Source organism: Acomys minous, assembly GCF_964271855.1.
Source record: "Acomys minous genome assembly, chromosome: 16".
In the NCBI taxonomy this organism is placed as follows: Eukaryota; Metazoa; Chordata; class Mammalia; order Rodentia; family Muridae; genus Acomys; species Acomys minous.
In genome coordinates, this window is record NC_140498.1 from 88,104,250 (window position 1) to 88,121,041 (window position 16,792).

At 54.5% G+C, this 16,792-nt stretch overlaps 1 protein-coding gene across 1 annotated transcript in view; it reads left to right on the forward strand.

Annotated features, from left to right (window-relative positions):
- The window catches only part of DTX1 (deltex E3 ubiquitin ligase 1), a 30,727-nt gene extending 14,071 nt beyond the window's left edge, over positions 1-16,656 (forward strand). The window contains exons 3-10 of the mRNA XM_084762116.1: positions 2,664-3,369; positions 13,272-13,333; positions 13,592-13,753; positions 13,922-13,983; positions 14,213-14,371; positions 14,471-14,632; positions 14,713-14,802; positions 15,368-16,656. Of these exons, the coding sequence (XP_084618242.1) occupies positions 2,664-3,369; positions 13,272-13,333; positions 13,592-13,753; positions 13,922-13,983; positions 14,213-14,371; positions 14,471-14,632; positions 14,713-14,802; positions 15,368-15,592 (1,628 nt within the window). The 3' untranslated portion in view covers positions 15,593-16,656. The remainder of the gene's footprint in view (positions 1-2,663; positions 3,370-13,271; positions 13,334-13,591; positions 13,754-13,921; positions 13,984-14,212; positions 14,372-14,470; positions 14,633-14,712; positions 14,803-15,367) is intronic.
- The last annotated feature ends 136 nt before the right edge of the window (positions 16,657-16,792 follow it).

Genomic DNA, 16,792 nt, shown 5'->3' on the forward strand with positions numbered 1-16,792 from the left:
CTGGGGCATCGTTGCTGCTCAGAGACCTTACTTACTTCTTGGCACCCTCCACCCTGCCTCTCTCCTATGAACAGCTACAGCTCTGCGCCTCAGTTTCCCCAGCCTGTGCTGTTGTCAGGGGCAACCTTGGACACTCTAACAGGCGAGGCAGATGAGTTCTTTGAGAGCCAAGTGGCACTAGAGTGAGGGACAGTCAAGACGAGGTCTGTGGGTCAGGAGAGGGACCTCCCAGCAAGACACCATGCTGGATGCCCCCCATCTGCCTGTAGACTCCCGAACCAAGCACCCTGGAAACATCTCATGCTGTGAGGACCTACTATGTGAGGCTTCGTGCCCAGAGTAGGGGTTGGGGAGCTGGAGGGTTAAGCAGAGCAGCTTCCTGTGAGCCTGAGCTGACAGGCCGGGGAGCAGAGGCAGAAGGGAAAGGACCTGCCATGGCCAGGTATGAGCAAGTTCCTGTAAGTGGGGTACAACAAGGCAAGGATGGAACCACTCATTAAGAAGCCAGGTGTGGGAGGAAGGGCTTTCCTAACCAGTGACATCCAAACAAATCTGGATTAAAGGAGTCTGAACGTGCCTAAATCATGATCCATGCAGAGGGAACAGCCAGCGCAAAGGCCCTGGGGCAGCACCAGGTTTGAGATGGCTAAGGGAGCATCAGGGAGGCCAGGTGACTCCAGGGCCAGGTCCTCATGAGGCCTTCAGCTTCCACAGGTCACTGGGAGCCACCAAGGACTCTGGGATCCCTGAGGATGAGTGTGATGTGGGATGGAGTGTGCCCTAGCTGTCCAGTGAGGACAAGAGCACGGGCTACCACTGTGGGCCAGGCACAGGGGCCCAACGGCTCGGCTCGGAGCAGCTAGGAATCAGCAACAGAGCTGTCAAAGGCAGCTGGATGGGCACACGTGGGTCTCAGGGAAAGAGGTGGGGCTAATGGCAGCAAGTTTGGGAGGTATCAAAGCAGAGGCAGGATTCTCCCTGCACCCCCCCAGCAGCTCTGCCCACCTGACAAGAAACCAAGGCTGACAGAGGAAGTCACCTGAAGGTGGTAACATAACTGGACAGTTGTGACACCGAAACTTGAGATGAGAGCTGTCTGCTCCAAATCCCCGGGACCTCATGCAGGGTCTCTGAGGAAGGCTACTCTCAAATCCTTGCAGTGGTCTGAGGGACGTGGTGGGCCCGGGAGCTCCCTGTTACTGTCAGGATGAGGGCAGGATATTAATTCTTTGTCTAACTGCCATGACAAAACGCCTGACAAAAGCAAGGCTTATTTTGACTCACAATTTGGAGGTACAATCAGTCATGGCAGGAGGGGGTGGCGGCAGGAGGTGGCCGGTCGCCATGTGGCCTCCACAGTCAGGAAGCAGAGAGACAGGAATGCTGCCGTTCAGCTTGCTTGCTTTTTCTTATGCAATCTTGGACCCCCCACCCCCCCCCACCCTGCCCACAGGGGATGTACTGCCCACATCCAAGGTGTGTCTTCCCATTTCAACTAACCCAGTAAAGAAACCCCCTCCCAGACCTGGCCAGAGGTTTGACTTCTAGGTGATGGGTATTAGGCCCTGTCAGTATTTAACTGTTGTCCGGGCCACAGAGGCCTGGGGAGGGACTTCCCACAGCTTTGTAGCAGGTGGCAGCCTTTCCACAGCTGTGTCTTTGCAATCCCAAGAGACGAATTTCTGTGCTCAGTTACCTGAACTAGGCAACCCAGAGCCAACTAAGGTAATGAGGAGTCTGGCATCGAGCATTGTCAGTCACTGCCCCCCTCAGTTTTCTCGGGAGTGTGGCTCTCGGGCAGAGGGGTAAAGCTTTGGCCAGCACAAACCAAAAAAAAAAAAAAAAAAAGGAGGGAAGCCACTGGCGAACTGCAGGCTGGGATATCACAGAGTCTCAGTGCACTCTCCACTCTCACCTGGAACACAGACGGGAGGGGAAAGGAAAGGTCAGGGGAGAGAAGGAGAAAGGGTCCTTGTAAGTGTTGACTGTACACAAGAAGGTGTGGTTGAGTGAATGGAGAGATGGCTGAATGAATGAAGTGAGGGATGAGGGAAGACGTGAAGGAATGAATGGACCAATGGGAGCATCCAGTGGGCCCCGTGTGAATGAAGAAACCCACAAATGCTCAGGTTGCTGGGCACCCTGGGAGTCTCTGGAGGGAGCTCAGTGGGCACTTGCTCTCTGTGTGGCCACTACCCACCTTTGCTGTTCTCCCTGCTCCTGTGGTAACCAGGACCTTCAGGGTCCATCTTGCCCCTGCAGAGGGTAGGCTGGCTCTCCAGGGCCACCCACCCTTTACTCTTTTTTTCCCTTTGGTTCCCTTTCTGGCCCCTTAGTGCACCTGTTTCCCCATATGTTGACTGGGCCTCTGCCGCCTTCTTTCCCAGCTTCCATGCCTTTTAGCATTTAATGGCTTTCATTTATTAGTTAATTAGAGGTCAGATCGCGGCCTGAAGGAGCCGACTCTCTCCTTCCACCATGTGGGGCTCTGGGATTAGAATCAAGTTGTCTGTCAGGCTTGGTGATAAACACCCTTCCCTGCTTAGCCATTTTGGCGGCCCAGTCTCCATATCTTGACTCTGTCTGCGCTGATTTCTTTCCTGGCTCTGAAGGTCCCCTTGGGGACCTGTGCTGACCCCTCTCTCTCTCCCTTCTGAGCGCAGGTACCATGCGGCCAGTGCGACGCAACTTCTACGACCCGTCGTCGGCACCGGGCAAGGGCATCGTGTGGGAATGGGAGAACGACGGCGGCGCGTGGACTGCCTACGACATGGACATCTGCATCACCATCCAGAACGCGTACGAGAAGCAGCACCCGTGGCTCGACCTCTCGTCGCTCGGCTTCTGCTACCTCATCTACTTCAACAGCATGTCCCAGATGAACCGCCAGACGCGCCGCCGCCGTCGCCTGCGCCGTCGCCTGGACCTGGCCTACCCGCTCACGGTCGGCTCTATTCCCAAGTCGCAGTCCTGGCCCGTGGGGGCCAGCTCGGGTCAACCCTGCTCCTGTCAACAGTGCCTGTTGGTCAACAGCACGCGCGCCGCCTCCAACGCCATCCTGGCCTCGCAGCGCCGCAAGGCGCCCATTGCGCCAGCCGCTCCTCCAGCGCCCCCGCCGCCCCCGCCGCCGCTGCCGCCACCCGGAGGACCTCCGGGTGCACTCGCTGTGCGCCCTAGCGCCACCTTCGCTGGGGCCGCGCTCTGGGCCACACCTGCTGCGGGCCCCGCGGAGCCCGCGCCACCTCCAGGAGTACCCCCACGGAGCCCTAGCGCCCCCAACGGAGCGCCCACCCCGGGCCAAAACAACCTCAGCCGGCCAGGACCCCAGAGAGCCACCAGCGTCAGCGCACGCGCCTCTATCCCGCCTGGGTAAGACCTCCCCACCTTCTCCAGAAGGGAACCTAGGGCCACCCCAGCATAGGTGGACAGCAGGACCCCATGAGTCAGGGACCACCATCATCCCATTTACAACTGGAAGGTGTCCCAGCTCACCATCTGGCTAAGCTGGCTGGCAAACAAGCCATTGGGATCCTCCCGCCCACCCCCTCCACCAGAGCCTGCGCTGGGGGATTGTGACTGGCTATTTACAGACACATGCGCGCACACTCACGTGCACATACACACACGCCCTCCCAAGGGATGAAACTTAAGCCTTCTTTCATCATTATGTGACAAGCACTTGACCCACTGAGCCATCTCCCAGCCCTAATTTGTTTATTATTTGCCAAATTTCTCAGTGTCACTTTGAGACACATCCCCCCAAGACAATTCCAGAAGCCATAAATGAAAGTTTTATTTATTTATTTTTTTATTTACTGGTGGGGTAGGGACTTGAACTCAGGATGTCAGGCTTGGCTGCAGGTACCTTTTCCCACTGATCCATGTTGCAGGCCCTGTTCATGCACACACTTCATGGGTCAGTGAGGACGGTGCCGGAAGCCACCCCTTCAGGACACGCTATAAATCACTCAGCTTTCCCTGCCTAGCATTCGTTCTTCGCATATGGAGTGGAGTGTGAGCTCGCAAAGCTGAGCTACTCCGGGGAGGGCCGAGTTCTCACCATGCACACACAGGAGACAGGCACACCGTGGTCAAGGGATTCAGTGGACACAGTCCTGGGAGGAGAGGGGAGGTGGTGGGACAGGGTAGCATGTAGTCCAGAGAGAGTGGGCGGTCAGGTCAGGACACCATGGGGAGGAGCTTGTGGTGGGAAGAGGCTGTCTTTAGGGAGCTCAGAGGACATGTCTGAACTCCAGGGAGGAGATGCGGTGTTCCATACCTGGCAGGAAGAAGGGCATCCCAGGCTGGGCATTGCAGGTGTGTAGGAGTGGAAGCTGAGCAAATCTAGAAGGTTCTAGAAACCAGAGACCAGGCCTCCCTAGTGGGATGGGGATAGGGGACTCCCAAAAGGGGGTTCTAAATCGGGGCTTAGAGCCAGATTGGGGAGCATCAAGGGAGCTTGGGGTTGGTGCCACCAGCAGCTGGAAGCCATAGAATATATTTGAGCTACAGAGAGCCTGGGGGTATTAATTGTTAGACACACCCTACTCTGTCCTGCCTGAGGCCTCATTGCTGTAGCCATACAGAACCCCCTTCTCATGCCTGACAAGGCTGTGTCAAGACACCCACCCCCCCGCCCTCCCTCTCCAAGAAATCCAAACCCTGGCTTAGCATGAGGTATGGGGGTATATAGGGGAGTGGATGGAGAGGGTGAGGCATCTGACCCCTGGTCCTGTCACATTGTGAACTGGATAAGAAAAGACACATGGGTGTCTCCGTGGAGCAGGCAGCCCTACCCACCCCAGGCTGCTCCCCAAGCCCCCTCACCGCTCCTCCTTGTCCTGTCCTCAGCTCTTCCACTGAGTCCTTCCATCACTCACTGCCCCCAGGGCTTGAACCACAGAACCAAGTATCCCAGGCTTCTGAGGTCTAGAAACCTAAGGTGGAGGAGGGGGTGGGGCTGGCTCCCCTTAAGACCCCACCCCTCAGATTCAGGATGTCCTGTCCCCTTTAGGCTCACGTGTTTCCTCATTTGTTAAATGGCTGCATCCATCCTCATCTGTTCTGGGATTCTGGGGTCCCTGTGTTCAGGTCTCCTTCCACATGAGCTGCCCCCATGGGTTCCTTTTTCTCTCAGCCCCTCCCTTCTTCTTTGCCACCTCCTAGCTGGGTGACCTTCGGAAGTAGTTTCACCTCTTCAGCCTCAGTTTCCCCACCCGGCAGACAGAGTTCCACCTGACACCTGTCTGCCCAGGACAGGTGAATGAGATCTTCACACCTACTGGATGTGGTCAGTGTGCAGGGGTGTGGTCAGTGTAGGGATATGGTCAGTATACGAGGGATGTGGTCAGGGTACAGAGAGGCCAAGGACTCTGTGGTCTGTCACTTGATTCTCACCTTATCACTAGAAGTCAATCAGGAGGGAGGCCCAGAGACGGGGATCAACCTGCCCAGAGCCACACGATCAACCTGCCCAGAGCCACACAGCCAGTGGGGGACTGGCTAAGGTTTTTTCCACTCCCCTGTGCTGCGGCTGGGAGCCAGCTGGCAGAATGAGCCTGGGGGACACACAGGGTGGGGAGATCCGCTCTGTCTCCAGGGAGGTCAGTGTCCATCGCTGTGGAACACAGCTGCAGGCCAGAGGAACCGAGTCAGACTTTCCACCCCACATGGGGGACAGCTGCAGGCCTGTTTCTGTTTACAGAGCATGCACCGTGTCCCCAGTCCCATGGCTCTGCCATCTTCCGGAAACTTGTGGCAAAGCTCATATTGTTGCCATTTCTCAGAGAGCAAAACTGAGGCTCCAAAAGATCATGACACTTGCTCGGATCACACAGTTTGAACCTAAGTTGGCCAGGATATGTGGGGTCCTGTTTCCCCCACCTGCTCATGCCATTCCAGGCTGTAGCCCCAGACAGTAGCAGAGCCCAAAAGAGAAGATAAGCAACAGAGGCCATCTTGGGTCCCAGCTTCAACTTTTTCTGCTGCTCTGTGATTAGCCGATCCCATTGCCCTCGCTGGTCTTTGGGTTTTTGTTTGAGGGGGGTTGGGGGTTGGGGGGGTTGTGGTTTTTTTTGTTGTTGTTGGTTTTTTGGTTTGTTTGTTTTGTTTTTCGAGACAGGGTTTCTCTGTGTAGCCTTGGCTGTCCTGGACTCACTTTGTAGACCAGGCTGGCCTCAAACTCACAGCGATCCGCCTGCCTCTGCCTCCTGAATGCTGGCATTAAAGGCGTGCGCCACCACGCCTGGCTGGTCTTTGGTTTTTTTGTAAAAATGGGCTGATTGCTGGTCAGTGGTGGAGCACACCTTTCATCCCAGAACTCAGGAGGCAGAAGCAGGTGGATCTCTGTGAGTTCGAGGCCAGCCTGGTCTACAAAGAGAATTTCAGGACAGCCAAGGTTACACAGAGAAACTCTGTCTCGGGGGGAAAAAAATGGGGCTGATGACACAGGCCACGACACAGGCCACTCATGGCATCCCTTCTGTTTCCCAGGCTGCACCCTGCTTCCACATCTCCATTAGCTGTGCAACACTGCCAGCCAAACAGATACCAGGCTGGTGCTGTTTGAACACCAGAGCCCCTGGGTTTTGGGAGGCCCCTTCCTGCTTTACAGGCCCTCGGGGATCCCCCCCACAGCCCATGACAGGTTTATTTCCCTTGCTTCTCCTCTCTCCTTTCTTCTTGGCTCCTTGTAAGTGCTCTCCCTGCCTTGAGGGTGCTCACCAGATATCTTCCCCCAGCTCCCAGCATGACTGTCTGTCTGTCCATCAGTTCCCCATGTATTAAAGAACCTCTGTGTGACAGGCACCCTGGGGGATGCTGGGACACAGCAGTGAGTGAAGCAGGCAGTCCCTGACCTCTGAGAACTTATAGCTTCATCAAGACAAACAACACATGAAATAAATAGATCCCGGAATATGCTAGAAGGTAGTTAGTGCTGCGGAGGAACCATAGTTAAGCTGGATGTAGTGGCACACGCCTTTAGTCCCAGCACTACAGAGGCGGAGGCAGGCAGATCTTTGTGAGTTTGAGGCCAGCCTGGTCTACAAAGAGAGCCCAGGACATCCAGGGCTACACAGAGAGACCCTGTCTCAAAGAAGAAAAAAAGAAAGAGAGAGAAAGAGAGAGAGAGAGAGAGGAGCAATAAAATAAAATGTCACTATTGGCTGGGTGAGGTGGCACACACCTTTAATCCCAGCACTTGGGAGGCAGAGGCAGGCGGATCTTCATGAGTTTGAGGCTAGCCTGGTCTACAAAGTGAGTCCAGGACAGCCAAGGCTACACAGAGAAACCCTCTCTTAGAAAAAAAAAAAAAGTCACTATTGCCTTCCCTTTCTGTGTCATGGTGGCACACACATTTAACCCAAGAACACCAGAAGCTGAGGCAGGAGGCCTGCTGGGAGTTGGAGGCTGTCTTGGGTTACATAGCGAGCTCTTATCTCAAAAGTGGGGGAGGGGGTGCAACAAGATGGCTCAGCAGGTAAAGGCACTTGCTGCCAAGCATGGCCACCTAAGTTCAATACTTGGGAGCCACGTGGTAGGAGAGAACAGACTCCCGGAAATCACCCTCTGACCACCACAAGCCCAGCTCGGCACTCTCGCACACACAAAATAAATAAATGGGGGTCGGGAGAAAGAAAGTTGGGCATGGTGGAATACACTTATAATCACAGCACTTGGGGGCTGAGGTATACAGACCGTGAATTTAAGGCCAGCCTGGCCTGATACTGAGACTCTTAGGGGCAGCATGCGTTTAAGGGAGGCAGGGACAAGCTTTCCAGGCGGTAGGAAGAAACTGTGCAAGAGCCCCGAGGCAGGAGCTGGCCTCATGTGCTGAGGCCCAAGCAGCTGGAAAGGATGGAGGGGCCACAGGCTGTGGGACCTCTGGCTTGCTTTAACTGGCTTAATCCAGACTTGAGAAGAGCCTTCAGCTGTTGGAAAGATGTGCCTGGCTGTATATGGGGGAGAGGTGATTTGAATGATATATGTCTTTTAAAGCAGGGTCTCATAGCCCAGGCTGGCTTTGAGCTCGATACTTAGCTAAGATAACCTTGAACTGCTGGTCCTCCAGTCTCCTGCCATCTCGAAGGTTGCTATGTGGCCACGGTGCCAGGTTTAAGTGGTGTGGCGGGTCAAACCCAGGACTTCATGAATGCTAGGTAATCGCTCTACCCACTGAACCACACCCCCAGCACTTGTTTATTTCTTGTGATCTTGTATCTGTTGAATGGCTTCATGTTCTTTCTCTCCCTCCCCCCCCCCCCCCCGTCCCCGCCGACCCCCCCTTCTCTCCATGTCTTTTCACTTAAATGGCTCTAAAATGTTAAAGTTCCCAAGTCTTGCAGGGAGCCTGAACCTGGGAAGGGAGGAGCCTGGGTTCCCACCCATCCTCCCCCCTTTCCTGGCCAGGGTAGCTGTCATGAGGCTGGGTCACACCCTCACCACAAGGTCAAACCCAAAACCTCCCAACCAGCCCCCACCTGAAGCACTTCCTGTCTTCTCCCTGGGAAGCGGAGCCACACGCTCCTGTCTGCACCCCCATGCTCCCCCAAGGGCGTGGGAACAGCAACCCAGCCCGCCCTCCCCTACCTGGGCTCCCCCAGAGCTCTGGGGGGAGGGGTAGTGGTGACACAGACCTTGAGATAGTACACAGGCACATAAAATACATCAATCTTTGAAAGCAGGATTGAGCCCCAGGGTCCCGCAAAAAATTCAAGTCCCAACCGGCAGCCAGGGCTCCACGTTGTGGGGTGCGCACCCTGAGAGGCAGACAGGGACAAGGAGTCATTTGACAAGGGGAAACTGAGGCTATGGATGCTCAGAGCTGGCCGGTGAGGAAAGACAGTGTGATCACGGGGTCTCAGATCACTGATGGTGGACCCCTGAGCTCAGGCTCCATCTCCCAGGCCTTGCCTTGTCTTCATAGACAGGGGAGTGCAGGGGGTGGTCTCAGGTGATCATGGGGGCAGGGAGTTGGCTACAAGGTATAGAGGGACTAAAAGGCAGCAGGTGACAAGAGCATCTCAGGGTCCCCGCAGGAATCTCTAGAGAGGAGAAAGGGGAATGTGGGGGACAGTTTCACTTCTGCTCTCTCTCTCTCTCTCTCTCTCTCTCTCTCTCTCTCTCTCTCTCTCTCCACATGAACTGAGGCCAGAGCTTTTGGGGGCTCCCCTGTGGGCTGCTGGGAACATGCTAGGCATCTTCAGAAGGTCTGAGGTTTGCGGGAGACATAGGAACCACCATCAGAAAGTGTGGAGACTCGGAAGACCTATAGGAGTGCTGGTGGGGCTCTTGCTCCCAAAGGGGATGACTTTGATTGCCAATCAATGGCATGTCCTGAGGCCACTTGTACAGCCCCTGAGCTAGCTCTGCAGGCTGGCTCTGAGGCTTTGCATAACCCTGTAGTTCTCAGCTCCACAGTGCCCTGAACCCTGGCCAACCTGGTGGGGTCAGCCCCGAGTTGGACCCAGAAATTACAGGTCCCACTGCCAAGAGCAGCCAGGCCAGCTGGGTGGCCAAAGTGAAGTCATTTCCTCTCGTTGGGCTTCATCATGTTGCCAGGTTCAGGGTCCATGACAGACTGTCTCACAGGTGTCTCTAGCCTAGCAGTATGGACTTTCTGGAGTATGGTATTGCGGGTGATTCTCAAGTTATATCTTAGGTGTGTGGGAAGGAGTGCTGGGATTGATTGGTGATGTCTGCCATGGGTGCAAATTTGGTAATAGTGGTATGTGTGTTATTTAATTGACATCTGTTCTGATCTTGTATGGGAGATTTCAGGGAACATTTGCAATTGGAGCCCTTGTTTTTGAAGCATAAGCAAGAGACCCCAGAGCTAGTGAGCTAGTTTCTTATCTGTACATCACTGGGAGCCTGTTTTGTTATCCTCAATCCTTGGGTCACAGAGTTGGGAGGTTCCCAGAGCTAGAAATCTGGCAGACGAGATAAGAGCAGAACCACACAACTAGAAAACAAGATGGAAAATGCCCTGATCCTCAATGAAAGATGAATTTTGTCCCTTATAGATAAAAACAAGTGGGGCCTGTGTTCAAAGGACAGATGTGGAAGTTTATGGGGAAGCAGTGGACAAGATGTCCAAATCCCCATCCCCCACCAAAAAAGACAGGGAATGGTGTGAGGAACAGCAAAACAAACAAACAAACAAACAAACAAACAAACAAACCTCCCTGCATTTTGCCTATGTGCATTGCCCTACAGCCAGAACAAGCATAAGCATGTGCCTGCTTTCCTGGTAGGAAGGGGGACCAAGTGAGCCTCCTTCCTTCTCAGGCTGGGGAAGGAGATGAGTTCCCCACCCCTCAGCTGGAGCTTCTTGCCTCTGGGCGGTGGGAAGGGAACCTAGTTCAGTGTAGGTTTTCCTCAAGTCTTGCTGTGGACCATGCCCTGAGAGGGATTAGCAGCATTGCTGGGGATACCTTGGACAATGCAGGGATGCTCTGTTCTTCAGGAGGCCTCCCCTGAGTGCTCTCACCTCAGCACGAACGCAGCCTGGAAGCTGCAGGAGGCGTTCACTGAGCACCTGCTTCATGGCTTTCTTAACACATGGTCAGAGAACACCCAGGGACAGCACCCACCCTGCCTTCGTACACTCGCGCTGCGAGTGTGTGTATTGAGCATCTGCTCCACGCCAAATGGGCACCCTTTCTGTCCCAGCATCATCCAGAGAGACCTGGTTTGGGGATATGAGCGGGAGGGCACAGAAGTGCAAAGGCCAGAAAAGAGACTGGGCCCACACCTTAAAGAAACCCCTGTGTGTTTGAGGAGGAAACCAAGGAGTAGGAGGGGAGACCCAGAGACAGAGGTGGGCCAGATGGTACAGTGTCTGGCTGGGTGTGAAGACTTCCTTATGTCCGTGCTAACGTCAAGCAAAGAGTGAGATACGAGAAACAGGCTGTCTAGAAAGGCAGCGTTGAACCCAAGACCTCTGTGAGGGAGAGCGCGCTAGGTAAACATCTTGAGGAGAGCCACCTGGAGAAAGGGGTTAGCTGGTGCAAGGGACCCTGGGATAGAAATGAACCTGGCACTTATGAGATCAGCACAGCTGGTGTAGAGCGTGAGAGAGAGAGTACATACACAGGAAGTGAGGTTCACAGCACAGTGGAGGTCCCGTCAGATGACCAGCCGTTCCTCAGTGCAAAAGGCTAGCCTCTGCAGGACGGAGGGCAGAGGACACACGGCAGCTGAGCAGGGGCTGGGAATGGTAGTCAAGCACAGGCCTGCCCTGTGGAAGCTTTTCCTCAGACCTTCTGCCGAGCTAGGGCCCCAAGAAAGCAGGACAGGAGTGAAGGCGACCCCATCCCCCCTTTCTGGAAGCCCTAGGCCACAGTGCTTGTCCAGAGAGGTGTTCTCTCGATGCCTGGGAGGAAGAGGTGTCTCCCACATCAAAAGGGCCACCTCCCAAGGCTCCCACGCTTGGTAGCATGGGAACCGCTCTACAGAAGGTTCTCGCAGGCTGCCTGCGGACTGCAAGAGGGTGTGTGCCACCTCGGGACTGTCCCCTACAACACTGAGATGCTGTACCATCAGGCTCCATCAAAATCTTCCTCCCAGTAGCCAAGCTAATTTTTATAGCGCAGGTCTCTTTAAAAAAAAAAAAAAGTTTTTGAAACTTATCTTGAGAGATGAGTGTGGCCAAGATCTCAAGAATCCTTTTCCTGGGGTTTCTCTACCCATCTCCCAGGGACAGACTCATGGGGAATCATTTGGACCAGACTTTTGAACATCATGTATACAGGGTAACAATCTGATCATCCTGGTAGATAGAAGCTGACTGGAGAACTGTGTTATGGAGTATTTGAGCTTCAGAGAGCTGTGATGGATTAGGCATGCCTGCCACTGGTAGGCGACAAGTGGTTAGTGGTATGTGTGTTAAATATTTTCCTCCCTGCCTGTATTACATCAGAGCACCCATCCCTCCTCCCTCCTCACTTTCCCCTCCTCCCACATGAGCAGTGCTTAGTGACTTTAGGTTGTCCCAGCCACTTCTCCAAAAATGGGTCTAGATGGCTATGGTACTGATGATGGTGATAATGGTGATGATGATGGTATAGTGATCGTGATGATGGTGATGGCAGTGATGTAATAGTAGTGATAATGGTGATGGTAATGGTGGTGACAATAAGTGGTGGTGGTGGTGGTGGTGGTGGTAATCATAGTGATAGTAGTGATGATGGTGCTTTCAGAATCTTTCCTAGCTACCTGGATTTGTGCTCCTCTCAGCAAACAAAAAGCAGGCGCTGCGCCCTACCCATTCCACACACAGAGAAATTAGCTTACGAAGGCTGACATGATGCCGTGTGTCACCAGCTAATTAGCATCTGGACTAAGAAACAAAAGCAGCTGTGATTGATCCCAGAAGGCAAAGAATATTTTTTCCAGGGGTTCCTCATCTGAAGAGCAGACCATGTGAGGCCTGGTGTCAGGACTTATCAGAGCCTTTATGAGCTTGGATAAGTTGAGAACCTCAGAGTGAAAGACACTGTAGTGTTTCTCATCTTACATGTTTCCTGATTTTTTTTTTTTTTTTGAGACAGGGTTTCTCTGTGTAGCCTTGGCTGTCCTAGACTCGCTTTGTAGACCAGGCTGGCCTCGAACTCACTGCCTGCCTCTGCCTCCGGATTGCTGGGATTAAAGGTGTGCGCCACCACACCCAGCCATGTGTTTCCTGAGATTTTTTTCCAGAGTGTTTTGCAGGACTCAGTGTTCCACAGAGCAAGCCTTAAGAGAAGCTAACTCGGTGATAGGTGGGTTTCAGGCCAGAGAAGGAAAGAGAACTGGGCTCCAAATGCTCTCCAATGGGAGGAAGTGGTCTGCAGGGTGAAGACGATGTGGGACCAGGAACATGGCTCATTTGGTAGAGTGCTTGCCTCATCGTGAAGCCCTGGTTCAATCCCAGCACCACATAAAACTGGGTGTGGCAGAACACACTTGCAAGCTCAGCACATGGGGGGTAAAGGCGAGAGGATCGGAAATTCAGGGTCATTCTTGGGTGCAATGCAGGTTCGAGGCCAGCCTGGGCTACACAAGAGCATCTCTAAAGATCAGAACTAGGCCTAAGGATGTTTCCATTAGAGTCCACTGACGGTACCCATCGCTAATAGAAGCTCAAAATGGGATGGGGTTTCCTAGTGGCTCATCCGGATGGTGAATGTGGGGTGCGTCAGGAGAAGCCCTAACGTAAAATCAAACCAAGGTCCTTGCTTGGCGTGTTGGGCCTGGAATCCAGCAGGGGGTTCTTCTCATCCCTGCAGGGTTCCGGCACTCCCAGTGAAGAACTTGAACGGCACTGGCCCTGTCCACCCAGCACTGGCAGGTAAGACCCAACCCAGTGAGGCCCCGCCCACCCGCCTCATGAGCCCCGCCCCTTCGGTGAACTGGTAGGTGGGTCCAAGAATGGCCCTTCTAATTGGGTTTGCTTGGTTTAAGCTTGAGGTGGTTTTCTAGGGTAGATCCTCTGTAGCCTCCACCTGCCTCATCAGTGCAATAACGAAGGGAGGGCGTGGCTTGTCATGACCCCGCCTCTCCTCACTAAACAACATCTCCCCCCTCCCCCAACACACCTGGCCCCCAGGTATGACCGGGATCCTGCTGTGTGCAGCCGGGCTACCAGTGTGCCTGACACGAGCCCCCAAACCCATTTTGCACCCGCCACCCGTAAACAAGAGCGACGTGAAGCCCGTGCCCGGAGTGCCAGGCGTGTGCCGCAAGACCAAGAAAAAACACCTCAAAAAAAGTAGGTCCCTTGCCGCCCTGAACACAACCGCAGTGCTCTTAGGACCCAGCATGCACCTGCCTCAGCTTATCCTCAACTCTCCCTTCCAGACAGACACTCCCTCACCTGCTCCCCAGCACTTGACCCCCACCCCTACTCTTTCAGAGACACATACCACTCTCTCGGCAGGTAAGAATCCTGAGGATGTGGTTCGGAGGTACATGCAGAAAGTGAAAAGCCCACCTGATGAGGTGAGCCAGCCAGGTGGGGTCTGGGGGGGGTGGGGGGCCCAGGACCAGTCAGTTCCTCCCAGCCAGCTTCTCCTCCTGTCCATCCAGGCCTCACTTTCCTCACCAGGCCCTGGTGGGAGGAGCTTAAGTTTAACAGAGGCACACCTGTCTCTATAGCCCATAGCCTTCCCTATGACCTCATCCTCTGTGTCCTTCCTCATGGCCCTCCCTCATCTCCCTGGCCCTCCAGGACTGTACCATCTGCATGGAGCGGCTGGTCACAGCGTCTGGCTATGAGGGCGTGCTCCGGAACAAGAGTGTGCGGCCTGAGCTCGTGGGCCGCCTGGGCCGCTGCGGCCATATGTACCACCTGCTCTGCCTGGTGGCCATGTACTCCAATGGTAACAAGGTGGGCTGCTGTGCAGTGGGTGGGTGTTATGCAGTGTGGTGGCAGTGGGTGGGGGCCCGGTGGGACCCCAGGGGCCTCACCCCAGCACACGCTTCTCAGGATGGCAGCCTGCAGTGTCCCACCTGCAAAGCCATCTACGGGGAGAAGACCGGGACACAGCCACCGGGGAAGATGGAGTTCCATGTCATCCCGCACTCGCTGCCTGGTTTTGCAGACACCCAGACCATCCGCATTGTCTATGACATCCCCACGGGCATTCAGGTGAGGCCGCAGGCCACAGCCCCAACTCTCTGGCCCCTTCCAGAAACTCTATGATCTGAACCCTTCTGCTGTCCCCGCAGGGCCCTGAACATCCCAATCCAGGCAAGAAGTTCACCGCCAGAGGATTCCCTCGCCACTGCTACCTACCCAACAACGAGAAGGGCCGGAAGGTGGGTGCCCACCTGGTCTAAACAATGAATGAAGACAGGGTCCCCAGCCACCATCATTTAAGCCTGCCCCATCCGCATCCCCACCCCCACCCCATCCCTGACCCCTTTTGGTCCACAGTCCCTGCTGTGTTATTTCTTCCCAAACCAACATGCTAAACTGCAGGCCCTGAGCCTACTTCATTTCATTTACCAGCTAAGATAAAGCTTCAGAGAGGGCAAATAACTTACGCACAGTCACACAGCAATGAAGTGGCAGAGCCGGGATTTGAACCCCAAGCAGCCCTTCAAACCCTTCATCTTCACACTTAGGTTGTCTGGTTTTATTTACTGTTTAACCAAAGAAGCTAGTGCCTTTGGTTTTTTTTTTCCTGTGAAGTCTGCAGGTTTTTAATCATGGAAACTAATTCACAAAGTGACTGTTTAGTGCAAAGAGTGGGGTCTAAGCCCCGTCTGTACTGACGACAAGCCGGGAAAGAAACAGAAATTTATGCAGAGGATGATAGTGGAGCAGGCCGTGGCTCTGACTGCCTGTGACACGCACCCCATCCCACCCCACCCCCTCCAGGTGCTGAGGTTGCTCATCACCGCCTGGGAGCGCAGACTCATCTTCACCATCGGAACATCCAATACCACGGGCGAGTCGGACACGGTGGTGTGGAACGAGATTCACCACAAGACGGAGTTTGGTTCCAACCTCACTGGCCATGGCTACCCCGATGCCAGCTACCTAGACAACGTGCTGGCCGAGCTCACCGCCCAGGGCGTATCTGAGGCCATGGCCAAGGCCTGAGGCCTAAGTTGCAAGCCTTCCCTCTTGCTTTGCCCTTAGCTTGGCACATACCTCCCTCCACTAGGGGGGAGGAGCCAGAAGTGCTAAGGGGATCTGGCTGGTGGCTGTGGGAAGTGATGGGAGGACACCAGGCCAGCTGGTTCCAACCTGTGGTTTCCGGTAAGGGTGGCAGATATAGGACCACCAGCAAGGGCGACCTCCCTATGGAAAAGATGGAGCTTTGTCCCTCACACCACACACACACACACACACACACACACACACACACGTCCTGTTGCACGCACACACTCACGCACATACACCCAGGTGCCTCTGACTTCTCCCAGCTTTGGGGGAAAAAGAGACAGAAAGGTCCTCATGACACATCCTGTGGGTTCCACCTGTGTCTCCATTACATCTGTATAGACTCGTCTCCTTCCCAGGAGCACGGAGGGGTGGGGAATCTGTAAGGCTTCTAGGGGCCAGTCCTGTGCCCCTGTGCCTCACCCCTAAACTCATGTCAGCTACGCCACCTGCCCACTGAGCACTATAAAGCCAATGGGGTAGAAATCCCAGGTTACTGAGTAGCTTTTTCAGGGCACTGGGGACGAGGCTGTCTTACTTTGTGCTTGTGTCTATTTATCTTTCTGGCACCCTGCCTTCTTCCTCCTGTGCCCATCCCTAGACCTCTGTCTATCCCAGTCAAAGGCGTCGTTCTTGCCTCTGTATCGGCTTCTCCCCGACTAAACCGCTCCGGACATTGAGACCCAAAAGCTGTAGCTTCTGGCTTTAGGGAGCGAGGGGAGACCTTGTTCAGGCTCCACGCGTTGAAAATGGAGAGCAGGCGGCAAAGCGTTAATTTCATTAACTTCTCGCTGCTTGGAAGTGGGCAGTGGGCGGCTGATCGTCTCCGGCCAACCAGAGGCCTGTTGCCCAGGCAACCCACCAGCTCCGCCTCTGAGGATTGGCTGCTGTGATGGAAGTCAGCCAAGCTTTAAAGGGACGCCAGCGATTGCTCTTTTGGAAAAAAAAAAAAAATTCTACCAGTCCCACTGTGGGTGGAGAAATAAATGGTCTTTCTCCTTGTCAGGCCTTTTTTTCTGCCAAGAGGGTGCTGGGTGACTGTGAGGCGGAACACTAGGGAGTAGTGATGGTTTGGGAGACAAAGGTAACCTTAGGACCACTGCCCTGGGCAGCGGGAGAAGCAGTGGATGACTCTCC